Below are 27,911 nucleotides of genomic sequence, written 5' to 3' on the forward strand. Positions count from 1 at the left end.
GCATCCCTATGACATACAGGCCTTCAGGAGGGAATCTAACCTATCTAAAAGATCTAAAAATACCGGTATCAGGGATCTCCTATGTAACAATTATGTAACAATGTAATTCTGTTCCTGTGTAACAACGTGACAACTCAGCCAGATCACAGGAGAGCAGCTGACATTCAGTAAGCCCCACCCCATATAGACCTTCCAATCAGCTTTTTAGGGCCCCACTTCCTAAGAAGAGCAGACAACCAAGAATTTGAAAAGGCCTTTAACATGAAGGATATTAAAACAAAGGATTATTTTTTTAAAAAGCTCTTGGACATAAAAAAAAAAAAAAATAGTAACAGCAGAAAAAAAAGGAAACTAAATAGAAAGGTTAGAAAAAAAAAGTTTAGGAAATCTCCCAGAAAGAAAAATAAAGATGGGAAACCAAGAGTACATATAAGAGTATCAGGAGACTAGGGACACCTGGGTGGCTCAGCCAGTTAAGCATCCAACTTCGGCTCAGGTCATAATCTCACAGTTTGTGAGTCCAAGGCCCACTCTGGGCTCTCTGCTGTCAGCACAGGGCCCACTTCGGATCGTCTATCATCTTCTCTCTCTCTCTGCCCCTCTCCCGCTCTCAAAAATAAACATTAAAAAATGCTAACTAACTTGGATGTAAATTAAAAAAAAAAAAAAAAAAAAGAGTATCAGAAGACTAACCCAGTAAGTCCAACATCCAAATAATTTTCAGAAAGAGAAAAGGAGTTGAGAGAATACACAAATAAGTAAATTTCTTAGAACTGAAGAACTTGACTTTCCATACTTAAAAGTTTAAAGTACCCAGCACAATGGATGACCTATCCCCAAGTGCATCATTGGGAAAATTCCAAAATATTACATAAAAAGAGAGGTTCCTAATAGGCCTGTGGTGGGAATTGGAGGGAATGGACACATACCAAAAAATTGAGAATCAGAATAGCATTGCATTTCTCAACAACATTTAGAAGACAGAAAACCATGAATGGCCTATGCCTTCAAAATAATTCTAAGGAGGGGCTGGCTCCTGGGTGGCTCAGTTGGCTGAGCGTCTGACTCCCAGTTTCAGCTCAGGTCATGATCTCACAGTTGGTGGGTTCCAGCCCCACGTCAGGCTCTGTGCTGATGGTGCAGAGCCTGCTTGAGATTCCCTTTCTCCCTCTCTCTCTGCCACTCCCCTTCTCGCTTGCTTGCTCTCTCAAAGAAATAAACTTAAAAATCAAAAAAAAATAATCATTCTAAGGAAAAGTTCTCCCCAACCTGGAACTCTGTACTTGCCCAATTGAGTGTGACAAGAAACATTCAAGATCTATCTCCCACACATTTTCTCAGGAAGGTAAATAGAGGTGATAATCAAGAAGGAAATTAGGAGATTAACACAATATGGAAGACCTACCAACCCAACAGGTGAGTAGCAGACCTAAGACGTAAACCAATCCAGACGAGAATATACCAAAACAGAAGACATCCCCAAGAATGAATACCTAACAAGCTTGAACATATTGAAAGGAAGCTGGCACAAATGAAGGAGAGCTTGGGGAGAAATTAGTGTCAAGTACAAAATACAAATGAGAAAAGCTTTTTTCTCCAAAAAAGTTATGCGGAAGGGAAAAAAAAAAAAAAAAGCCGTAAAAGCATATATACCACATGGCCCAGTTGTGAAAAAACATAAAGTAAAAACTATTGAGCTATTCTAAATCATAACTAAAATATAGAACTTTAAAATGGTAAGAATCTGTGTGTCCATGGGCATAGCACCCTCAATTTCCACACCACCAAGTCAACAAATGATACCTAAAATTGAAAAACCAACACACAGCAAACTAAAGCAAGTTATTTAATGATAGGGAGGTAAGTAATGTGAGAATCAGCAGAGTTGAAAGTGGGGTCTCTGGGAGGTGGAAAACAGTGTTGTTGCTTTTTTTATAACTATTTGATTTTTCTTACACTAGGTGCACTACAACCATGAAAGGTGAAAAGTAAAATCTTAAAAAAAGATAGCTTCACGTAGCCTAGAAGATAACAAAACTAAAATTGTAAGACTAACAATGATAGTGATAAGTTAAAGGGTTATCTAGCCCATATATACTACCAAGGAAGATCACTAATGATCTTTACCTGGTATTGCTCATATTGATTTAAAAAAAAAAAAAGAAACTCAGAATAACCTCTTCCACTAGGGAGAAATTCTGTATATAAATGAAGTAACATATTTACATATAGTAAATTAGATCTTACATCAAATCTAAATCTCACCCACAGGTCAAGAACTTGGTATAGAAGTTGGTTGGAAGGCTAAGTTTCCTGGGTATACAAGAATACCTGAGCATACCCTTTAGGAGCACCATTTTGACTTATCTAAAAGCCATGTAATTGCTCCTGTTTCTTAAACAGGCAACACTCAACAGTTACCTTGTATTTTTGTTATGACTTAGGGTTTATATACATCACTGATATATGTCGTATGTTGTCAAATACACAGTGTCCTACTGTACTGAATATAAGGCTGTTTGTCCTGACGTTAAATATTGATGGAACTACTGGGCTTTCAGTTAAGTTTGTTTTTGAGTTTCTCTTCCCCTTTACTGCAGTCAGGCTAGCACTGTCTCTAGGTACTTGGTAATAGCAATTCTTCCCCCTTTCAATTTGTAGCTCATTTCACCAGGGCTTCAAAACCAGATCATTGAGTTTGTTTGCAGCATAGAATAACAACAAACAGGCTGACACTAAGGGAGAAAGAAGCCACCCTTAAATAATTACAAGGGTTTTCGCATATAAGCTAAAAGAAATGAGAAAAAGACATTTACTGTATCATGGATAAGTGAATACTGAAAAGCTGGATTTCAAATAGAAATGTCTGATTATATTTCAGCTGATTCAAAAATACCGACTGATCATCAAATTCCATATATAACACCAGAGAAGTTTCATGTCCATTGAGAACAACAATTTCACTGCCTTGAGTCTTTCTTCAAAACTTCAAGTGATGCTCACTTGATTTATTCTTGCTCAAGAAAAAAAACAAAACAAAAACAAAAAAACCTAGCTAGTCCCAAAGAATACTGGTGAAATCAGGTCTGGCTAGTCGACTACCTTCTGTCCCTCATAAAAGCAAAGAGCTTCTAAGGACAAGAGACGTTAAGAACAGAGACGTGATGGCAACACACTGCCTTTCCTGCCCAGAAATGGCACTCCTCTGGTTCCACAAACATTTATTTATTTAATAAAAGTTTACTGAGCACCCACCGTATGCAAGGCTTTGTGCTAGGTGCTACGATTTTTGAAATGACAAAATTATTTGTACGTGTAGGATCTGAGCTAGTCCTTGATAGTGTTCCTGATTTGAGAGAGACAGAATGCCCCCACAGGGTTCAATTAGGAAGCTAACAGCATGGACGAGGTCTGCTTTCCCTCCTTCTATCAGCCCAGCACAAACTTTTGCCTTTCTCAAACCAGCCATAAGTCAAAAGAAATAAGGCACATTTAAAAAAAAAAAGTTCCCCCCTTTAATTGACCAAAGTAAAGCCATGACATTTCATTTGGTAACCTGCTCAGAATTATAAAAATCGTTCCATTTGGCCCAGCCCATACTGCCCAGGGCAAAACTTCCAGACAATACTAATCCCATCGTGCTCTGTTCTTATAAACTGCATATTTAAAAAACGTCTTCAGCGTCCTAAACGTGACGCGTTCAGTGCGAAGCGTATCAGAGCTGGCTGTAACATTTATGTCCGTGACAAGCCTCGATTATCCAGGTCCTTTACCTGCAACATAAGGATGTCATTTTAATATTTATGATGAGGTCAACTTTGGAGAGCTTCTCTACTGAGTTGGGTTCTGCTGCCTGGTTTGGTTTTGTGACAAAACGAACACAGGTTTGAGACTAGCTACTCTCTGCTTAGCCTTTAGGAGTACCTCTCAAGAGTAGAATAAATGGTCTACCTGCCAAATATATCAGGGGTTGTCAATCTTTTCTTATGTAAGATATATAACACATTTCTGTGTAACTCTATGCCATAAATTCTTCAGGGGGGTAAAAGAAAATGTAGTGTACACACACACACACACACACACACTTTTCTCCCCTCCAAGCCTGATAGTTACTAAAACAGATCAAGTGCAGCCCCAACTGGAAAAATAACACTGTAACCACAGCCAAAATGACAGCAGACTAGGTGTCTACTCTCTAACAACAATCTAAAATAAAAATATTAACATTCTGAGTTGCAAACTACTTTTCTGACATTAGAAAAGTCCCCGTATTAGGGGAGCCTGAGTGGTTCAGTCGGTTAAGCGTCCGACTCTTAATTTTGGCTCAGTCATGATCTCATGGTTCGTGAGTTCAAGCCCCATGCCGGGCTCTGTGCTGATGGCACAGAGCCTGCTTGGGATTCTCTCTTTCTCTGCCACCCTCCCACTCACATGCTCTTTAAAAAAAAAAAAAAAAAAAAAACTTAAAAAAATAAAGTCCCTATATTACAAATATGTGGCCCATTCTTAAGCACTAGAACCAATCTGCAAACATGAGAGCTGCTTTCTCAGTGTAGCACTTGCTCACCTTATATATCCTGACTAGCCAATGTTCTGTGGTATATGCTTCCTCCAGGACATCAAGTTCAAAGTCTTTATTCCCAATCTCAGCATTCCGGACACGGTCAAAGCCTGGTGGGCGCTCTAGAATGGGACAAAAAAAAAAAAAAAAAGAGAGAGAGAGAGAGAGACAGAAACACTTCTACAGTGCTGATTTCCTAAGGAAAGAGTAAATCAATCTGATAAATCATCTACCAAATGGAATGTTATTTCTCAGCCTGTAGTTTGTGTAGAGAGTAGGACCTATACAAAAAGACATCAGGTAGTAGGCACAGATCAAGTGTTGCCTTGACTCAAGTCCTCTCCAAGTTAATGCTTGGCAAATTCATGGAGGCTATCTCTTTTAAGAGATGGGAGGCTGACTTCCCAGCCCCTCCTTTCCTGGGGATGCTACCCAGAGGCCTCTGTGTTACACAAGTAACCCTTCCATGCAGAGAAGAACCTATCAGAAGTCAAAGGCCTGCCTCCCTCTAAAAAAAAAAAAGTAAACTAAAAAAAATTTTTTTTAATGTTTATTTCTGAGAGACGGTGGAGGGAGGGGCAGAGAGAGAGGGAGACATAGAATCTGAAGCATGCTCCAGGCTCTGAGCCATCAGCACAGAGCCCGACATGGGGCTCGAACTCACAAACTGTGAGATCATGACCTGAGCTGAAGTCGGATGCTCGACCGGCTGAGCCACCCAGGCACCCCATAAAACTAAATTTAAAAAATTTTTTAAAAAGGGAGGGAGGCACCTGGGTGGCTCAGTCGGTTGAGTGTCAGCTGGACAGCACAGAGCTGCTTGGAATTCTCTCTCTCTCTCTCTCTCTCTCTCTCTCTCTCTCTCTCTCTCCCCTTCTGCCCCCACCTCAACCACACATGCATGCATTCTCTGTCTCCCTCTCTCAAAAAAAAAAAACCAAAAAACAAAAAGAAATCAAAGGCCAGAATCCACTTCAGGAATTGTCCCTAGTGCAGAAACAAGAAATTAAAGTCAGAAGGAAAGACTTAACCTAATCAGATTAGTCTCCATGTATTTATTTAAGGAAATGAAAAGTCCTTTATATCACTGTATCCCCCTTCATTCCTCTCTCCATTCCTCTCTCCTCTTTCACTGAGAGGCAATAAAATGTAATGGGTAAAAGTACAGAATTTAGAGCAAGACCACCCGAGTTTAACCTAACTCTGCCACTAGTTAGTTACGTGACATTGGGCAGGTAAGTAACTTATTTGTACCTGAAATTCCTCATATATAAAATGGAAATAATATTAGTATCTATGTTTTGAGTTGTAGTGAAGATCATATGAGTTCATAGATGTAAAGCACTTGGAAAAAACCGTATGTGTTAGCTATCACGGTTCTTACTGTGTTATTAATGTTATAAATCACTCACTGGCTTCTGTGTAGACCTGTCCAAAGCGGTAGTAACACATCTTGTACATAAGGCAGTTGAGCAGCACTGGAGAACCTTCACGATCCACACGGAATTCCCCAGTTGGAGTATAATAATCGTGCTCCTTAATATGTTTGCCTGTGTCGGTGCTCCCTCCAATGCGGACCATCCACAGAAACTTATTGATATCTAGAAAAAAGTAGAAAGAGAATTGCTGTGTCACAAAGGCTGCTGGAGCTAAATCACCTAATGAAAAGCTACCATTTCTTTCCTTGTTTTTTTTTTTAACTGAAGCATAGTTAACATACAATATTAGTTTAAGGGGTACAACATAATGACATGACATTTGAAAAAGCCACAATTTCTAAGAAAATCCCTCATTTTTAAATGGGAAATAGTACCATTTAAGTCTAATTTTTAAAAACATGAAACACAATGTGGCAGCAAAACTTTTCCCTCAAAATTTACAACTCTTCCTGTAGATTATTCCTGAAATCCTGTGCTATTGGTCCAGAGTTAAGTCACAAAGATAGTATTCCCAGGTATTAGCTGGGCTGAGCTGTCCAATATAGGAGCTCTATATACTAGCCACATGTAGCTACTGACACTTGGAAGGTGGCTAGTCCAAATTAAGACGTGCTGGAAATATAAAGTACATACTGGACTTGTAAGACTTAGTCCAAAAACAAAACAAAGGAAGTAAAATATAAGGAACTCATATGTCTTAATAACAAAACCCCAGGGCTGCCTGGGTGGCTCAGTCGGTTAAGCCTCTGACTTTGGCTATGATCTCATCGTTTGTGGGTTCGAGCCCCACATCAGGCTGAGCTGACAGCACAGAGCCTGCTTGGGATTCATTCTCTCTCTCTCTCTCTCTCTCTCTCTCTCTCTCTCTCTCTTTCTCTCTCCTCTCCCTGCCCTTCCCTGACTCATGCTTTCTCTCTCTCTCAAGATAAATAAATAAGCTTTAAAAAAAAAAGGATTTAAAAAAAAGTAACAAAACCCCCAAATAATCTGATTAAAAATGGGCAAAGGACCTGAATAGACATTTTTCCAAGGATATTCAAATGGTCAACATGTACATGAAAAAGTGCTCAACATTACTAATCATTAGGGAAATACAACTCAACACCATAACAAGATATCACCTAACACCTAATTATCATAAGACAAGACATAACAAATGCTGGCAAGGATGTGGAAAAATGGGAAACCTTATATCCCATTGGTAGGCATGTAAATTGGCAGTGGTATGTAGCCACTACATAAAACAGTATGGAGGTTGCTCAAAAATTTAAAAAATACAACCACCATATTATCCACCAATCCCACTTCTGGGTATGTATCTGAAAGAATGAAATTACTATCTCAAAGAGATAACTGCACCCCCATGTTCACTGTACTTTACTTATAATAGCCAAGACCCGGAAACAACGTAAGTGTCCACGGATGGATGAATGGGTAAAGAAAATGTTATATCTATATATCTAGATACACACACGCACACACACACACACCACGTATATAAAATGGAATACCATTCAGCCATTGAAAAAAAAGAAAAAAAGGAAATTCAGCCATTTGCAACAACAGAGATGGACCTTAAGAGCATTATGCTAAGTGAAATAAGTCAGACAGTGAAAAACAGATACTGTATGATCTCACTTCTATGTGGAATCTAAAAAAACAAACTCAGAAACAGAAATCAGAATTGTGGTTGCCATAGGCAGGGGATGATATGGTAATTTCCTTAATCTCACACAAAAAAATTACAGTATGTTCCAAATAATGACATTTATTTTTATGCCAGCATTAAACACACTTCTGTGCACGTTAGTAGGCGATAAAAGGTCAACTGACTGAAAGTGGTTACTTAACAATGGTTAGTGCTAAGACCTCAAGAAATTATCCCTTTCTACCACATATATGTGTACAATGATACATATAAAAATACATATACACATAGACATACATTCACAAATGCTTTTCTATAGGATTTGGCTATATTGTGACTATTAGAAAACCTATAAATAATTACACACAAATAGTGCTGGTGTGATTATGAAAGTTCAAGTCTGTGAACACATGTTCCTGCTCTCATCATTCCTCCTCTGCTGTACAAGACACACAAGAAAACCAATCTTCTTACTTTATACTTGGCACATTAAAGTACTATATACATATAATCTAAAATTTAAACATCTTTACAAGCAGGCATATATTCAAAGAAAACTAAGATAGAAATAAGAGGTAGTTAGTAACTGCAGGAAAAGAAAAGTTATTCGAGGAAAGACTGTAACCATGGTATACTGGTTGACTCAACAATGAATATTTACATAGTCAGGACTTTGAAAACACTTTATCTGGATTTAACCAAAAACTAAAAATTAACTCTACTAAGGAGAATCAAGAGGAAAAGGAGGGAGTGAGAAAAGGTAAAAAGAATGAAATTTCTTATCTACAATTATAAATTGATATAGCATATATAAAATGCTCAATGAATAGAATACACATATTTTTTAAATATGAACATAAGTACTAGAAGAAACAACTAGAGAAATAATTGCCTCTGGAAACTTGTATCATAAGGGAGTTTAAGTTTAGGGACAGGGTACTCCCTACCATTTTTTGTTATAAACCCTCAAAAGAATTTAATATGTTAAAATATATAAAGTATTGCTTTAATTTCTTAAAAGTTTTTTTAAGGCAGCAAACCATGTTTTGATGATTCTTCTAAAAATAGAATTTTGCTAACAATCACAGGGAACATGGTAACATATGCCATACATACATACATATATATATGTATATATAACATAACATATGCCATACATATACATACATATATATATATATATATACATATATATATATACATATAAAACAAATAGGAAACATTTTAAGCTGGCAGATGAATCTATGGCTTAAACCCACTAAAAATGCTAATTCTAGGGGCGCCTGGGTGGCTCAGTCGGTTAGGTGGCCGACCTCGGCTCAGGTCATGATCTCGCGGTCCGTGAGTTCAAGCCCCGCGTCGGGCTCTGTGCTGACAGCTCAGAGCCTGGAGCCTGCTTCATATTCTGTGTCTCCCTCTCTCTGACCCTCCCCCGTTCATGCTCTGTCTCTCCCTGTCTCAAAAATTAATAAACGTTAAAAAAAAATAATAATAAAATAAATAAATAAATAAATAAATAAAATAAAAATGCTAATTCTAAAGTTCATTTTCAGATGACTTATGTTTTTTTCCACACTGTATTTTACTCTGTTATTATTTTTCATTTGATTTACCTATACTGTAAAATGATCACCACAATAGGTTCGGCTAAGCTTTATGTTCTTTGTTTCCTGGTTGTAAGCAACTCCTAGGTCTTTAGACAACTATACCATGCCATATCTAAATGAGAATTATTTACATTTACCTCCTACTTGTTGCCAAAAAAAAACCAAAACAAAACCACCCCTAACGTTACAAATACTGAGGAACTTCCCCAACCAAGAAAATATGTTGAGATCAGTAAAAAGACAGAAAAATAGGACAGTCATCTAGTTTTCTTAGAATCTATGACTATAGTTAGAAATAGAATCAAGTACATACCATCAGAGGAATACCCAGTAAGGCCTCCAAAAATGACCAGCACATAGCTGACATCAAGCTCCCTCATGATCTCATAGGCTTTTTCTTCTGTGGATGCCATTGCCTAGAAAAATAAATGCACATTTCTCAAAGCAAAAAATTCCAAGTCATGTGATCCCTCAGAGAGAAATATTTCCCACTAGATCCCATGAGCCAAATACTCATATAATCCCTTCACTTTACCTGTCCTACTCGAGAAATATGGGTATTATTCCATGTGTTATTGTCCACTAAAATTGTCCGATTTGCCATAGCCGTAATCTGGTAACCATAATCCCACCATGACATGACCTTCGCATCCTGAAAGAAGAATGGGAAATGAAAATAAGTTGCTCGCTGCCTCCAAAAATCAAATACGAGAGAAGAACTGGAAGGGCATCCTATAGTATAGTAAGTGAGGGACTTCCTACAAAGAAAATAATTCTTGGCACTTGGTACTACATTTACATATAATCGTGAAATCTCAGTATAAATTATACAATCCAACACTCCCAATACTTTCATCTCAGATCACCTTATATAAACAAGCATAATAGGATGGCAGGTGTAGGGGGACCGTGTGATATTTCCAAATAAACATTCTGGTGTCATCAGATAATTATATTAAATGATCTTTCACAATTCACAAAAAGCAGTTATTATAAAAATGGGAGGGAATACAAACCACAGGATATGACGCACTAGGATTAAGAAATTCTTACAGCTTAACTCCTTAAGAGTCTAACTCAGAAGTACTACTCCCAATAGCTACTGCAAAGAAAATCACTTCAGATTCTCAAAAGCTTTAAACCAAAATGTTAAAAGTGTTTATCATTCGGTGATCACTTTATGGAAACTATCTTTTTTCATGTTTCTACTTTCTGATTTCTTTTATAATTGGGATGGTCCACCTCATGATAAAATCACCACAGTGTCAGAGTGTAGATGATTATCAGTAAGGATACAAAAGAAATCCTGAATTGAATGAAGGCTGACTTTCAAGGCTCATTCAGCATGAGGGTTCTATAGTTCCAATTTCTCCAAGCTTTCTACCCATCTAAAAGCTGTATGATTCACTATCAGAGCAAATGTCCCCAACTTCACCCGACTCCTCAATCCCACTCCCCCCCAAATTTTTACCTCTGGAGTATTGTGACGGAGCCAATAGTATGCTTCTCGAAAGTCATCAAAAATGATCCTACTGCCATCGCCACCACGGGCAGACAGCACGATGGAGGGAGAAGAGTAGGCCTCACTGGTCACCCAGGTTGAATGAAAGGTGTAGGTGATGAGAAAGAAAGCCATGACCAATATCATCCCACTTGCCACCTAAACAAGAAAACTGTGTTGTAAATTAAATTTACACAACTCAGAACAGCTTCTTACACACAATAATACAGATGAAATGAATCCAAATGATTCAAGACCTGTATGAGTTCACCCACTATGACAGCACTCTACTCCCTCACTCAAAACACACACACACACACACACACACACATTTTCCCAAGCCTGTTCTTAGTGTTGCTTAATTCTCACTTCATTCTTAATAGGGTAGGTAGAATCCTGTTGCTTCTTGCTCTTTTTGTCTGGACGACTTATGTCCAGATTCTTCATGTAAGTGGACAGCACCTGGGAGACTCCAATGCCAGAAAGGATGCACATTACAGGTGCCAACACTAGCATGAGACGCACCTAAAAGAGACAGAAAGCAAAAACACAGTTCAATCAGTGTTTTACAAAATTAAAGACTTCAACCTGGTAGTAGATCATGACATCAATTCAGCGGTTTTCAACAAACATGATTTCTTAGTAAAAAAAGAACAGAATATGAGAAAATATTTGATACATCTACAATGGAAGTATACACTTCTTAAAGCTGTTTTTCAGTTACATGCGAATATATGAAAGCACCCTGAATAATAATGCTATGTTAAAGAATGTTTTTAACTATGGTTTGAAATTTAAAAAAAAAAAAAAACCATAACAAACACTGTCTTACTACAATTTATAAAATCTTTCCTCTTTCAACAATCTAATACTTGGCAATCTTCCCAGAACGTTAAGGAAAAAACATCAACTCCTTTCTGAAGACACTCAGAAAGAGACACAAAGAAAGCTGCCCATGGTCACTTTATCCAACAGAGTATATGTGTCTCTCCCTAACACAAGGTTATGAATCCCAGAAAGCTGGGCCCCACCACCAGAATGTATGAGTGCACCATACATTCCTGGGAAGGATCAGCACCAGTGAGCAGCTTTACAACTCAGTTCTTCAAATGCTCCAAGGAAAGCACGTGCACAATCATTACATTCTGAATCCTGCCATGCACCTCAGAGTCAGGGGTGGAAATGTTGCTAGGACTGAGAGCATTCCTCACCATGACAGCTGAAAAGTACATGCTGGTCACACCATACATGATGATGAAAATCCGGGCATCAGACAGGTTGCTAAAGCAGTAATAGAGACCAACTACAAAAGTAAAAGTAAAAAGAAGCAGGCAGCTAAAATAAATAATCATAGATATGTGCAAAGACATTTATTTACTATAGAACTCTTTAAAACATCAAAAAGTCAGAACGACTTAAATATCCAACATTAAAGATGTCGTTTTTATAGCGTATTTATATAATAGAATATATCAATTAAAATATTGCTGCAGGATGTTATGGACTATTTGCCATCTTCTTTACACATCTCTGTACTTAAAAAATTTAACAAATAATACATTTAAATGTTACATCTCTAAAATAATACTAAATAACAGAAATTATGATTCTTTGTAAAATGAAAAAAATTGGGGAAAAACAGTATCATCCTGAGGACACCTGGGTGGCTCAGTAAGTTAAGTGGCAGATTTAGGCTCAGGTCATGATCTCACGGTTCATGAGTTTGAGACCCACATCAGGTTCTGTGCTGAGAGCTCAGAGCCTGGAGCTTGCTTTGGATTCTGTCTCTCTCTCTCTCTCTCTCTCTCTCTCTCTCTCTGCCCTTCCCCTGGTCACTCTCTCTCTGTCTCTCAAAAAAAAAAAATGAGAAAACGTTAAAAAAAAATAAACAGTATTATCCGATTTTTATTCAATAAATAACTGGATGAGGGGGTGCCTGGCTGGCTCAGAAGAGCATGTGACACTTGATCTCCGGGTCATGAGTTTGAGCCCCAGGTTCGGTGTAGAGGTTACTAAAAAAAAAATTTTTAAATAAAAAAATTTAAAAAAGACTAAAATAGATAAATGAATAAATAACAGGATGAATATACATCAATATGTTAACAATAGCAATAGATGTTTGGTGAGAACTCCCCAATTTTTTTTTTTAACTTGTTTGTATTTTTTACAATAGACAACAACTTACTTTCATGAAGGATAAAAACCATAGAAGCTCTTTTATTAAAAAAATAAAAAAGGAAACACCCCAGTAAATTCAAAACCATTTCTGGATTGGCTAGAAGGTAAGTAACTGAGGCTTTACAACCAGCCATGCCTATTCTCAAACTTTAGTACTGCCAAGAAGATAGATAAATGGGGAAGAGTCAGGGATGGGGGATGGGAGAGAGGTACATTGAAAGTACTCAAAAACAAAAACAAAAGCCTGAATACAAATTTGAGTTGAATTTTAACTTATAATACAAATGAACAGAAAACTGTGAGGCTCTGAACTTGCCAGCATCTCCAACTGTTCAACTTCTGACTTCTACTCTGCTTCAAATATTAGAAAAATGTGCTTAGCCATCCTTTGTACTGCATAGGGTAAAGAGGCAAAAAACAAAAACAACAACAAAGTACAAGGATGAGGGTAATTTACTTATTTTGAATCAAATGGTGATTCTTACAAAGAAGGCCACTTCAGAACACAAAGTAGACAGACCTGGAAACATGAAGACCAGAAGCTGTAGGTCAAAATAGTATGAGGACCAGGTCGTGGGCTGATGCTCAGACACAGAAGCAATGATGGGGATGTTGTTCTTAGCATAAGAAGGATCCAGCAGTGAGTAGAAACGCCCAGTCCAGGGAGATATTTTTCCTGGCAGCAAAGAAGCAACAAATATTTCACAATCACACTTGAAACAAAATAACATCTTATCCTAATTAATCACAATTTCCTATTTTCATAAGAGTCTCTAAGACAGAAAAGGACTAAGTTTTTGTTAAAATACCATCAGTAGTTTGAGAATCTCACTCTTTCCTTTCAAACTTGAGAGCCCAGCCAGCAGAATAAAGTCAAGCTGTACACAAAGTCAGAGATGGGAGGCAAAAGTGTTTCCTGTGAAGGTTTTAGGGTCAAATCTGGCCAAACCAAGGTCAGCTCTATAAACAAAGCTACTACATCCTCCAGTGCTGCTCTGAAATAGACCACACAGACAGACCTATGCAGAATCCAATCAGCCTCTGAGAAGGACAAATGGGAAGGAAAAAAATGTGGCATGCTAAACAGCCATGAGTTAGTGCATATGGGCTTAGACAGACTATGTTTGTAAGGAATGGCCAGCAGTGTTATGATTTCTCTTACCCTACCAGTAGGAAAGAAAGGGAAAAAAAAGAGAGAAAAATTAGCAAGGCAAGATCCAGTCCTTTCAACAAAGTGTGATGTTGCTAACATTAAGAACTACTCTAGGGGCACCTGGGTGGTTCAGTCGGTTGAGCATCCGACTTCGGCTCAGGTCATGATCTCGCGGTCTGTGAGTTCGAGCCCCGAGTCGGGCTCTGTGCTGACAGCTCAGAGCCTGGGGCCTGCTTCGGATTCTGTGTCTCCCTCTCTCTCTGCCCCTCCCCCACTCATGCTCTGTCTCTTTCTGTCAAAAATAAATAAACATTTAAAAAAAAAGAGCTACTCTAACAAGACATTCTTAACTATGCAGAATCAAAACACTGGGGCTGACAAGTGGACTGAATTGAAGAAGTAGGACTTTATACTCTTAGGAGAAAAAGAATGAATCTTTCTGTGGTCAAGAAATAACCCCTATTTTTGAAGTTCATTATGTGTCCATATCCATTTACAAAAGCTGTGGGCCTTCCCTACCTGTCAGCATGAGGAGCGCTCCCACGGTGAGAAGGACAAAGCCTACCAGGGAGATGACACTTCGGAAAAGAACTTCAAACTGCTGTGGATTCAACTTGCTGCGCAGATAATCCACAAAGGCATGGATCTGGCAGAGACCAAAGACCCCAAAAGCCGCCATGTGCTCTGACGAAAGGACGGGCTGTAGGTAAAAGCATAGATATGACAATGCTGGAAAGCAATGAGTCCAACCTAGACCTGAATTATCCTGACCCAGTTCAGACCAAAGGCTCAAATGAGTTTTGAGGCCTCCAAGGAATTAGGTAGGGCCAATGGAGGAGAGGGGCTAATTTCACCTACCACATTTTCTAAACAGTATTTGGAGTCCTATAAATCATACCTTACTCTATCTTACAAATACTATTTCCTCCCAATCTGCCACACTGAAATCCATCACTCCCCTCTGTTTCACACACTTTCGCTCTTTCATTACTTATAAATTCTTTGCTTAGACCAGTGGTTCTCAAACTCTAGTGAGTACCACAATCATGGAGAGGGCGAAGCAAGGGTGTTAAGACACAGATTGCTGAGCTCTACCCCTTAGAGTTTGATTCAGTGGGTCTCTGATGAAGCCCTGGAATTTGCTGTTTTTGAATAAAAAGAATTTGTTGGAGTTTATTTGGTTCCTCACAATACTTAACTTTATTATTATTTTTGTAATCTCTACACCAAACGCGGGCCTTGAACTCACAACCCCAAGATCAAGAGTCGCATGCTCTACCAACAGAGTCTGATAGCTGTCCCCAGAATTTGTATTTTTTTTTTAATTTTTTTTTTTTCAACTTTTTTTTTTTTTATTTATTTTTGGGACAGAGAGAGACAGAGCATGAACGGGGGAGGGGCAGAGAGAGAGGGAGACACAGAATCGGAAACAGGCTCCAGGCTCCGAGCCATCAGCCCAGAGCCTGACGCGGGGCTCGAACTCACGGACCGCGAGATCGTGACCTGGCTGAAGTCGGACGCTTAACTGACTGCGCCACCCAGGCGCCCCAGAATTTGTATTTTTAACAAGTTCCTGATGCTGCTGCTGGTCGGCGAATTACATTTCCAGAACTGCTATACTACAGAATATAGACAGCTGCATGTACTTCCTTCCCCACAAGACTGTAACTTCCTTAAGGACAACAATCATATTTTTAATTTTTACATTTCCCAGTGATTAGCGAATTGCATATAGCAGGTGATCAGTAAAGAAAATACAAGCTGACCTCTGAATAAGTCCTCCATTTCCATAAGAATTTTATATGAGAAATCAAACACACCACATTATTCTCTGACTTTATAATTTTATCTCTTAACCCTATGGGAAATGGGGTTAAAAGTTTGTACTTTGAGGAGCACCTGGGTGGCTCAGTCAGTTACGTGGCAGACTTAGGCTCAGGTCATGATCTCACAGTTTGTGAGTTTGAGACCCACATCAGGCTCTGTATTGATAGCTTAGAGCCTGGAACCTGCTTTAGATTCTGTCTCCCTCTCTCTGCCCCTCCCCTGCTCACACTTGCCCACTCGCATGCTCGTGCTCTCTCTCTCTCTTCCCCTCCCCCAAAATAAATAAACATTTAAAAAATTGAAAAAATAAAAACGTTTGTACTTTGCTTCCTAAAGGACTTTCACATAGATCCCATCAAGAAGTTCAGGGGTCATTACTATTAAATGGACTCATTAGCATTAAAAAGGACTGGAAATAACTTTGCATTCATATCAACTCAGCTCAAAATATCCCTCCTTCCCACAAACCTAAGCCAAATTAAGAGTCATTAAATTCAAACTTTATGGAGCAAATATTAACACACCCCTGGAAGCAGACTTTAATGACCAGTGATTCTGTTACTTCAGTTAACACAATGGTCCAAGGTAAATCAAGCTACTTGGGGCTGTTTAAAGAAGTTGAGGAAGCTAACAACTCTATTCAGTCTAGGGCTCACCTGGAAACCCACAAAGGAGATCTGCATGGAAAGAATGGTGCCCAGGCAGTAAACAGTACAGTAGGCCACATAGATCCGGTGGGAGAAGCGTCCTGTGAGCATCAGCACCAGTACATGGAGAGGGATCAAGTTGATCAAGAACACATAGCCTCCCCAGGAAGAGACCTAGGACAGGATAAAAAAGAGCTCCTCTGAGCGCTCCTCTTCAGGCCACCACTTACAATATTACCTGTGATCTTTTCAAAGGTAAGGGACTGTAAGTCCCTTTACAGTAACTATAAGCTTTATTTATGACAAGTGGCTTCAAGAGTTTAAATAAATGATTTCTTTAAGTAGAAAAATCAAAGTCACCCCTATTACTGTAACTCAATCCCCTATTCCCTATGCCTCCTACCATCATGATAACAAAAGCAGCAACACCATCTATTGTAATGTCATGTGGACAATTTAGGGATACATAGGAAACGTGAGCAGGTGGAAGCAGTTAAGGGAAGAAGTCTAAGTGACTATGTAAGATTGAACAGGAAAAAAATACATTAGAAAAGGAAAAATTTTAAAGGAACACAGCAGAAAAGACAGTTGGCCAACCAATATGTATCCATGGGTCATATGGTATCTGAAGAACTTTAAAAATTAAAAACATTGCCTCTATCTTGCTGTTACACAACGGATGGCCACACCTGCCTTGGATTAGGCTTTGTATGGATATAAGAGAAAATAAAGACTTCTAGCCTCCAATCCATGGTCTCAAAGCCCAAGAGCTATTTCCAATTTGTATCAGTCCCAATAAAGACACTCGTGGAATACAGGAGTGAAGAGTTACCATGTAGAAATAAGCAAGGGCACACTTGGCAGCCCAATAGATGGAACCAGTCTTTACTGCTTTGATCCACATGTAGTAGGTGAGCAGCATGCAGAAGATGGCAATCCCTGCAGAAAGAACAGAAAAAAATTCAATAAAAGGCCATGCTTGCGTAATATTTAAGAATACTACTCTGGAACAGACTTCCTGGATTCATATCTCAAACCTACTGCGCATTAACAGTGCAATTATTTTACCTCTTATTGTCTCAGGTTCCTATAAAAATGAGGCCATAATAGTATCTATTTCATAAAAGTGTTAAAGGACTTAGAACAATACCTAGTATAAAACAAATATTATTACTATTCCTTCCAGGCACTAAATTCCTTGCTAGTGTAGAGTCCTAAAGATATTCCACATTATTATGCACCATCCACCCTCTGCATCTTACCACAGGCCAGTCCTTATGCCCTGACTGCCCCTCTCCTTAATATGTGCCTAATGAGGGGCGCCTGGGTGGTTCAGTTGGTCGAGCATCTGACTCTTGATTTCAGCTCCAGTCATGGTCTCATGGTTTGTGAGATCGAGCCCCACATCAGGTTCTGCACTGACAGCATGGAGCCTGCTCCTCCTACACTCACGCACGTGCGCTCCCTCTCAAAATAAATAAATATAAAAAATAAATATATATGCCTAATGAAGTCCAAACCTCACTGCCTAGTGCAACCTCAACTACTTCCAAAGTCTTCCCTGATCTCCAAATCTGAATTAACCTCTCCTTTCACACTCCAAAGTACTTTATTCATACTTCTCTAGTGACACATAATACTACTACCTGTTATGAGTTATGGGTCTGTATTTAACTTCCTTAATAGATTATGGGCCAACATAATTTTATTCATTATTGGTCACTGTAATTCCTTAAATATGAGCCAAAATTATCTTATTCATTATCTATAATACCTAACATTGTGTTTTCCCAACAACATTCAATAAATATAGGCTGAATTGACACAGTCAACAAAAGTCATTATAGCTTTAAGAACGTTAATTTCTCGGCATGCCTGGCTGGCTCAGTTGGTAGAGCATGCAACTCTTGATCTCAGGGTTGTGGGTTCGAGCCCCACCTTGGGTGTACAGATTACTTAAAAATAAAATCTTAAAAAAAAAAAGGATATCCATTTTTCTTATCTAGGAAAATAATGCAAATAATTACAATGTTAAAATAATAGTACCATTCAACACTAAACTAACTCTACTTTTATCAGTCCAGAGAAGAGATAAAGCCCTTATAAAAGGAAATTACCTTTCTGAAGGGAATGACAGAGAGAGATTATAAACTTGTCTGAGGTCCCTTCCAGCCCATTTCTAATCTTCTCACCCAGATACCATTTTGCTAGTGCTAAACATCAGATCTGAACTCAGATTTTACTGCACTTCCTGAATGTCTATGGAACAATGAGATGAATTTATCATCTTTGGCATTTTAAGTCTTACCTTCATTATCATAGGAGCCAGCCACAGATCGGGAGATGTACCCAGGAACTACAGCAATCATGGCGGCAGCAAGAAGCCCAGCCCCCGCATCCTGGAAGAAAAGAGGGGTAACAGGAAGTTAACACTATTCACTCACAAGAGAGAAGAGAGGATCCACTAGTCCTTCTGCTTATACTGGGCCCAGAACACAGTCCAACACTTTCCAAGGTAGACGTGATGCTAGAAATGCTAGAAATGTTCACAGCACGAGAAAGCTAAAGACTTCACAACCAATTCCCCAGGATGATACCACATCTGAAACTGAATACATATATGCTAAGGACAGACAAATTATGTAAGCTGTCAGACATCAGACACTGCCCCAGAATGGGCTGTTTGGCTGGAGCATTCCCAGGTTTATGAGTCCCTGCCCCTAACAATACCTGAACACTGCCAGGACAGTCACACCTCTAAAAGCTATGCAAGGATAATCAAAAGGAAGACAATTATTATTTAAGCCAAAAAGCCAAAAGGTGATCATCTGTCTGGACTAAAGATGCCAGGAACTTAGATAATAAAGCTGGAATATCACAAAGCAATCTGTGAGGTCAGGAGAGAGAAACAACGAAATATAATCACACTCCAAAAGAGTAGGGACTTGTCTGTTGATAAGAATCAAATTTGGAACAAGGGCAGCAAGGAGAAGGATGAAAAGATTTCCAAACTAAACTCAAGAGTCCCAAAACTTTCTACTAGTTTATCACTTCTCAGGTATCTCCCTGACACCACAGCCACAAACTAAGAATAGCATCCAAGGAGCCAGATCAGCAAGGCAGAACCCTAGAAAAAGAGAGCCATTATGGAATCTACTCCAAAAGTGATTTAATAATTTTTTTAATTTTTTTTTATTATTTATTTTTGAGAGACAGAGGCAGAGCATGAGTGGGGGAGGGACAGAGAGAGAGGGAGACAGAATCCAAAAACAGCTCCAGGCTCCGAGCTGTTGGCACAGCTGTTGGCAGGGCTTGAACTCACAAACTGTGAGATCACAACCTGAGCCGAAGTTGGACACCCAACTGACTGAGCCACGCAGGCGCCCCAATAATTTTTAAATAGGGGCACCTGGGAGGCTCAGTCAGTTAAACACCCGACTCTTGATTTCAGCTCAGGTCATGATCTCGTGGTCATGAGACGCAGCATCAGGCTCTGCACTGGGTGTGGAGCCTACTTAAGATTGTCTCTCTCCCTCTGCCCCTCTCCAGCTCGCATGTGCATGTGCACATGCACGCTCACTCTCCAAAAACAAAAAAAAAATGTTTAAATATATGTTTAAAGAATCAACAAATAATTGCTAAATGTCCATTTCCAGTAGGAAGAATGAACCATTCTGGAATACTTCCTAGAGTTATTTTTCCTCTCCCTTAGGTTGTGAGGACTTCAAAATCTAAAGCTCGCATTTTACATTTTAAACATTTTTTTTTTATCTTATGTAGAAATTTATATTTGACCTTCAAATGTTCTCGTATAGGACAATCAGTTGCTAATAAGAAGAAACCACATGTTCTAGGAAGGGGCTGGAGTGAACCCAGTAATTCAGCCTAGCAAAAGCTATCTGTAGCCTCTGGCTCCCTGCCCTTCTATGGCTATCAGACCCCACCCTTTAGCATCTACTAGAGAGGTTCAACAACATTCATTCCCAAGCCTATCACCCCAAATCCTTCACCTTGAGCTCTTTGGTAAGGTGGTACGTGACGATGGTGGTGAAGGAAGAGAAGAGAGGGGCCAGGAACACACAGACATTCCGAATGTCGATGGTGATGTGGAAAAAATGGAGTACATGGTAGATTGCAGCAGACGTGATCATTAAGCCTGTAACAGGAAGAAGAAACTCCATTAGGTTATCTTGGTAAGACCAAGAACTTAAGGGAAAGAGAAAGAGAATCAAAGTATCAATCAAGTGATAACATAACATAGGTCCTGACAAACTACCAGAAACACTAATATAGCAACTGCAGTAAGCTTATTAAATTTCTCTTCTTAGGATTCAATCCGAAGTCCAGAATTTATGAAAAACCTCCCATCCCCAGCTCCCACACATATTCTCCCGTATACAGAAGATCCACTTTTAGGAACTGGTAATTAGAATGAAATTATAATTGTCACAAAAAATGCAGACATTAGAAATATGAGAAACTGTTCTATAACATACAAATACCTTATTTCTGTTAATTTTTTTTTTTTTTTTTTAAGAAAACCCTGTTCCTCTCACCTGGATAAATTGTTCCTCCAATGATTCGTCCCAAAGGATACCAGGCTCGGTCATCAAACCAATTATGAAATTTATAAAATCCCTCCTCAGCCAGGAACCGGGTAGTCCGATAATTAAAGTACCTATAGCAAGAAAGAAATGATCTGTATCTCCTCCTCTTCAAACTCAAATAACTATACCAATTTGCAGAGAATCTTGTTCCTCAGGTCACACCATCGAGGAACTGATCATTACATCAATCTGTATGATTACAAATCAGTTATGTACCAAAAATTATGCCAAGTATGAAAATCATTTTACATTACCATAAGTCCCCTCATTTCTAGCTCCACACACGTCTCAACTAAAGTATTGCTTGTCTTGGAAGGAAATGCAACCGGAGCCTAACTCAAGTAGGATACTTCACCGGCCTGGCAATTAGTAGGTATTAGCACCAGTCAGAGAATTCAAGCACCCACAGACAGAACAGCTGAGATGTGGACATCAATAAATCTGGCTCTTTTCAAGAAAAAGGAACATACAAAGATTTCAATAGCACACAGAAGGACACACGGATAACTTCAAGTGATGAGCATCTCTAGAGATGTTGGTGTAACACTATATGCATGTCACAGTTTAATCCACTCAGTAACACAAACTTCTTAATGAGTGTTTAAACTTAACAACAAATTCTACTCATGTTGTTTAAAATAGTTCTGAATGCCACCTACATAATAGCATAAAAATATAAATAGCATAAAATATTTATGCTATTTTTATAAAATTTTATTTTATATTATTTATATTATTTATTATAATTTTATAAAAATATTTTATAAATAGCATAAAATATTAAATAGCATAAAAATATTTAAGGAGCACCTGGCTGGCTCAGTCAGTAGAGCATTCAACTCTTATCTCAGGGTTGTAAGTTCGAACCCTATGTTGGATGCAGAGATTACTTAAAAATAAAATCTTTAAAAAAAAATGTGACATAAAATGCTTAAGAGTCATACATGGGAAGACACAGTTCTTTAGGTTCAAGCTATGTAACACTTTCTTATTTCTTTTTAAATAAGAAACTTGAGAGAATGACTAACAGACTCATGAAAAGATGCTCAACATCACTCATCATCAGGGAAATGCAAAGCAAAACCACAATGAGATATCACCGTATACTTCTCAGAACGGCTAAAATCAAAAAGACAAGAAATAACAAGTGTTGAGGAGGATGTGGAATAAAAGTAACCCCCATGCACTGCTGGTGGTAATGTAAATTGGTACAGCCACTGGGGAAAACAGTACAAAGGCTCCTCAAAAAATTAAAAACAAATACTATATGATCTAGTAATTCCTCTCCTGGGTGTTTACCTAAAGAAAATGAAAATATGAATTTGAAAAGATATATGCACCGCTATGTTTACTGCAGCATTATCTACAGTAGCCAAGATACAGAAGGAACCTACAAGTCCATCGACAGACGAATGGATAAGGATGATATGGTATACATACACACACACACACATATACACATACAATGGAATATTATGCAGCCATAAAAAAGGATGAAATCATGCCATTTGCAACAACATGGATGGACCTAGAGGGTATTATGCTAAATGAAATAAGTCAGATTGAGAAAGACAAATATCATATGATTTCGCTCACATGTGGAATCCAAAACAAACAAACAAGCAAACATAAAGCAGAATCAGGCCTGCAAATACAGAGAAGAAAATGATGGTTACCAGAGCAGTAGAGGTTGGGGGGATGGGCTAAATGGATGAAGAAGAGTGGGAGATAATGGGTTGCCAATTATGGGATGAATAAGTCACAGGAATAAAAGGCACAGCATAGGGAATATAGTCAATGATATTGTAATAACATTGTATGGCGACAGATGGTAGCCACACTGATGCTGAGCACTGCAAACTTGTCCAATCACTGTACTGTACACCTGAAACTATGTAACATTACATATCAACTACAGTCAAATATAAACTTAATTTAAAAAAGTAGAAAGAAATAAGAAAAAAAGAAAAGGAAAAAATATAAATAAATAAACCAAATTTTTAATTACTAAAGGCAATCATGACTAACCACCTCTCCTGGCCATCCCTCTAACCCTATTTCTTCCTTGGTCAGTCAAGTTTTAGCAGCTGAAGTGAGCAGAAGTAGCAGATGGCAGAAATCTCTACCCATCTGTTTGTTGCTGTTGAACGTTATTTTGGTAACTGTCAGAGAAACAATAGAAAGGAGGGTAGCAGGCAGTCAACATGTGTGAAAACTCTGTCCTTTACCTAAGGGAAGGGAAGGGAAGGGAAGGTGAGGCAGAGGAAGTCTAAGTTAGTGGAAAGAGGTCTGACTGGGGTCACAATCCCTTAGTTTCCTGCTCTGCAAATGGAAGCATCAAATCACAAGATCTCTTCAGTCCTTTCCAGGCCTATGACTACAGACCAGATAGTCTTGCTTTCCCTGACCATCTCACCTTAATGTTTGTTCATCTAGAGAATCTGAGAAGAAGCCTTAACAGACTGGTGATCAAGAAACAAAAAGATTAAGTTTCCTCATTCATGAGAAAAAAATATAAATTGATTTGAGAGACCCCAAAGAAAATATTTGTATGCCTCCAAAGGGCTTTCATACACCTACACAAAATATCAAATTTGCAAATCAACTTTTGAATCAATGCTCCATAAACTGAAATATGCTATGTTTAAAATATTAATGATGTTTGAAGAACCTATGATTCTGGCTTTACTTTAGGCAATACAACAAAATGACCCCAGTATCCAGAGACAGATAAACCTAGATTCAAATCTTGGCTCCTCCAAACGTGTAACTTGAATAGCCGCTCCCAGGCCTAGTCTCCTCATTTATATAAAGGAGAAAATAGGACCTCCATCTAATAGGGTTGTTAAGGATTTAGAGATGATCTGCAAAACAGTGCTTGAAACAAAATGAATACTCACCTATACCTTTTCTTATCTAATAAACAAAATCCCTAATCAAATTAATGGCTTAAAATGTTCCCCAATGTCTTAGAACTTAACCAGTAGATCCAATTTCTATCATATAAATTGTTAAACAAACAGTCATTAAATCACAAGTTCATGACTTGTGATTTTCTTCTGAGCCTCAAACAGGCCCCTTTTCCTCAAAGTGCATCACTGATTGTTCAATAAGCTGAGCAAACAGACTTCTCCTAGCCTGGCCCGGTCTTAACAGGCAGGCACACCAGCAATGCTTCTCATATTTCCTATGAGTTTGAGAGATTTACTTGGTTAATTCCAACAGAAATGTCTCAAAAGAAAGCAATTATCTCTGTTGGAAAACTTGAGGGTTTTCCCCCCTAACTATATAGGAAGCACAACCCCATCACTGAGAGCTGATTAAAATTTCACTTGGAAATCCATTGACCTGAATGCTTCCCAAAGCAAATACCAGATCAAGCAAAAGTACTCACGGGTCAAACTCATGGATGACACTTTCAAATCTCAGGACAGCAAAGAGACGAGTAGAGAACGCTGCAAAAATCAGAGAGTTAATACCTTAATGGTAGTGCGCCATGAAAAATAATAGTAGATTGTAGTATTATAGAGATAATAGCACAGCACAGAAGTCACAGGAAATGTAAAATGATCCCTGAATAGGGGTGCCTGCCTGGCTCAGTCAGTACACCATGTGACTCTTGATCTTGGGGTCCTGAGTTCAAGCCCCATGTTAGGGGTAGAATTCACTTAGAAGTTCACTCTCCCCTGACAATGACACCTACATTTTCCACACAGGTAGGACACATTTAACTATCAAGACCTGTAACAATGCATTCACCTACTAATACTGCACTCCACTTACATGGTCATCTTTTTTAATCGTTGACTTCCCCTCCCCAGAACTTTTATTTTGGAACAAACTAAGGGGGGTAAGGCAAATCAAGACTATATTTATGACTCACAAAGAGCAAGAAAATCTAAAAAAAAAAAACAAAAACAAAAACAAACAAACAGTAAGTTCTGAAGAGATTTTCAGAAATACTAAAGTAGGCAACTAGTACAGCATGCTTCCCATTCTTTCCCAGATGATCTCTAGCCCTGACTTTTATAATCCTTGTGTTTCTTTTGTCTTCATAAAATCATACTGATGGATAAGAGCAAAAACAACACATTGCAATCTACTGAAAAGAACAAGACATTTAAGTAAGCCATTCTTGATTTTTTTCTCCTTTCCACCCGCAAAGAAAGAGAGGTCCACATGCACACTCACATAACACAGCAGCCATCGACAGAATGAGAAGCTTCAGTAGTGTGTCCTGCTTCTCATAGGACAACCGCAAAAATCCCAGCTTAGTCATCTTGACATCGATGGGAGGCAGCAGATGACACTCAAATAGCTGAAAAGGAAAAGTCAAGACTGTAGGACATCAGACACTTCTAACCTACCTAATTCACTTTCATGTTTTATGGCGGCAAAAAAACCATAAAAGAGACACATGCTAACGAACACACCGAGAGGGTCAGAGCTAATACTTGACACCCGAGCCAATACTAACACCCTAGCCTTGCCTGAAGTCTGACCGACTGGCAAGGAAGTAGGCCTGAGTCAGGTCCATGTGTCAAGACTCAAAAGGAGTGATTAGACTCTATCACCAGAATTCTGCTTCTTACTCCTTCACAGCTAACAAGTACATAATACATAAAAAGCACAACTGGCAATAGCGTGGTACAGCAGGAGTAAAGAGCAAACACAGGGATAGAAAAAGGCGGTTGGGTGAAGAGATGCAAAGAAAATAGAAAAGACTGGAAATAGAGAAAAAGAAGAAACAGAGAATAAAAGAGCACTCAAGAAAAAGCAGGAATGTATGAAAGAAAGCAGGAAATGGGGAAATGAATACTAAATAGAGAGGTGAAATTAGAAATCAAACTATGACTGAATATGCCCAATATACGGCCCTACATTTCAGCAGCAACTGAATGGCCACGAGCTTCTTTTTGTTCCAAATCCTAATGGTGTTGCAGGGCCAGCTAAAGAGCATGATGATCACTAACACACATACAGTGATGCACTCAAGAGGGAGAGAAACACATACACAATCACTGCGCTTTCAATCCCATGTATCACAGTGCAACTACTGCTCGGATCTATAGACGCTTCCAGTTGCCTGTCTCAAGATAGGCCTATAATTGACACTGCCGATTTAAGCCACTGATCTCAGAGATAGCTCATAGAACCAGATGACAATCTAGAGGGAAAAGAAAATAAAATTTCCTACTGAAACAAGAAAAGCTCGGCGGGGAGGGGGGGGTGCTAGATTAAAATAAAATGTTGAAGGAAGTAGGTTAGCTATTTCTGTTTAAGAAAGTGCTGCCTTCTTAAACCATAAGCTCATCAAGGGCTAAGTTATAAAGAATACAGTAATAAAAGATATGCAACACTGTTCAAGACTGCAGGGAGAGAAAAAAGAACCTTCATGCCTTCTGATCTTTTTCTCAGTATTATTGGAGGAAAAAAGAGGGGGAAAAAAAAAACACCAGACTAGGCGGAAGGCATAAAGAATCATACATTCCTAGCTCCGACAACATCTTTTCCATAAGTAACTGGCCCAGAGGGGCAGTTTTGCATGTGTTTTTAATTACAACCCCAAAGGAAAACCTCATATTGCAATCAAGAATAAACACCTAACTCCAGGAAGTCAATAATCCCGCCACATCGCTCAAGTTTGTACTTGTTTTTCTCGAATGCCTGAAACAGAAAAACATAACACCACTAAGAGCTGGTATGAGCCACACACCTAGAAGAGTCAGCGGAAGAAATGAGAGTACTAGAACCTCCACCTGCAAACTGAGTAAAGGAACTGGTAATTTGAGGCAGGACCTTAAGGGAGTTTTCCTAGTGTGCTCTCTGGTCATTTGAGCACATCGCCAAAGCAAATAAGGGCAAAAGACACTTCACTTTAAACACTTAGCATCGGGTCTCCTCCTCAACGGTGCCTGCGAGCTGTGGCATCCGAATCCCATCCTCCTTCTAGTTTTCCAAGACGGAAACTTCCCCATCCCTGTTAGCCCCCACTCTCACACCTGCTCACACTCCTTTGCTCCCCCATCCCACCCCCTTCTTCTGGTCACTCTAGCAGGTCCCAACTCCCTGCCTCCCACCTGCATATAACACCTCTGACACTACCCACCGCGGGACACCCCACCACCTCAGCATCCTGAGCGCCCTCCCCTCCAGAACTAGTCGCAGGATCCAATCTTTCCCACGCCCTCCAGGCCTAAGCGCACGCCCCATCCCGAACCTTCACATCCTTCCATCCCAGGACGTCTCCACCCCACACCCCACGCCCCCTCCTCTGCAAGGCCCTAGACCTCGCTTCCCACACCCCACCCGCCGCCATTAAAGCCCCACCTCCAGCACTTCGTCCAACCCCACCAACAACCTGGACTGCACCTGCAGCTAATTCTCAAGTTATAGCCTAAGGCCTTCTCACCTGGCCAGCGTTCCTCAGGAATCGGCTGGGCTCCCTCTGCCATCCGTTCAGCGGCGCACCCAACCCTGGCAGCGGCCTGGTCCGCCTCCTGGGCCGCTCCCCATTGGCTGGCCAAGGCTCGATACGCCACTTCGAGAGAGCGATAGGATTGTGGAACTGTCTGTCAGGGCTGGAGGCGGGGACAAAGGCGGGCTCCTACTTCTTAACTGGGCAATACAGATATCACTCAGCCGTCAGGGGGCGGGACTTCGTACTCTTTTAGAGCTGTGATAGACCCGCTCGTGAGAGCGAGAGCGCGGAAAGAACGTGCTCGGAGCAGTTTGGTTGAGAG

At 39.4% G+C, this 27,911-nt stretch overlaps 1 protein-coding gene across 1 annotated transcript; it reads right to left on the reverse strand.

Annotated features, from left to right (window-relative positions):
- Positions 1-241: 241 nt before the first annotated feature.
- On the reverse strand, positions 242-27,680 carry STT3A (STT3 oligosaccharyltransferase complex catalytic subunit A). Its single transcript, XM_049654728.1, has 18 exons — positions 27,581-27,680; positions 25,360-25,486; positions 24,563-24,623; positions 21,118-21,239; positions 20,572-20,717; positions 18,870-18,960; positions 17,394-17,500; positions 16,571-16,735; positions 14,607-14,787; positions 13,455-13,610; positions 11,968-12,059; positions 11,126-11,281; positions 10,727-10,915; positions 9,791-9,907; positions 9,569-9,671; positions 5,974-6,162; positions 4,568-4,683; positions 242-3,773 (listed from the first exon to the last, which is right to left on the reverse strand). The coding sequence occupies exons 2-18, from the start codon at positions 25,445-25,447 to the stop codon at positions 3,735-3,737; spliced, it is 2,118 nt and encodes a 705-aa protein (XP_049510685.1). The 5' UTR covers positions 25,448-25,486; positions 27,581-27,680; the 3' UTR covers positions 242-3,734.
- Between the last annotated feature and the right edge of the window lie 231 nt (positions 27,681-27,911).

Source organism: Panthera uncia, chromosome D1 (assembly GCF_023721935.1).
Source record: "Panthera uncia isolate 11264 chromosome D1, Puncia_PCG_1.0, whole genome shotgun sequence".
Lineage (NCBI taxonomy): Eukaryota > Metazoa > Chordata > Mammalia > Carnivora > Felidae > Panthera > Panthera uncia.

What these genes read in the sequence shown, in the direction of transcription:
- STT3A (XM_049654728.1), bottom strand. Translation starts at nt 25,447, where the DNA reads ATGACTAAGCTGGGATTTTTGCGGTTGTCCTATGAGAAGCAGGACACA. An exon ending in ACCTTACCAAAGAGCTCAAG is followed by an intron (nt 18,961 to 20,571) that starts GTGAAGGATTTG and finishes CTTTTCTTCCAG; the next exon opens with GATGCGGGGGCTGGGCTTCT. An exon ending in ATATTTCTCGAGTAGGACAG is followed by an intron (nt 9,672 to 9,790) that starts GTAAAGTGAAGG and finishes TTATTTTTCTAG; the next exon opens with GCAATGGCATCCACAGAAGA.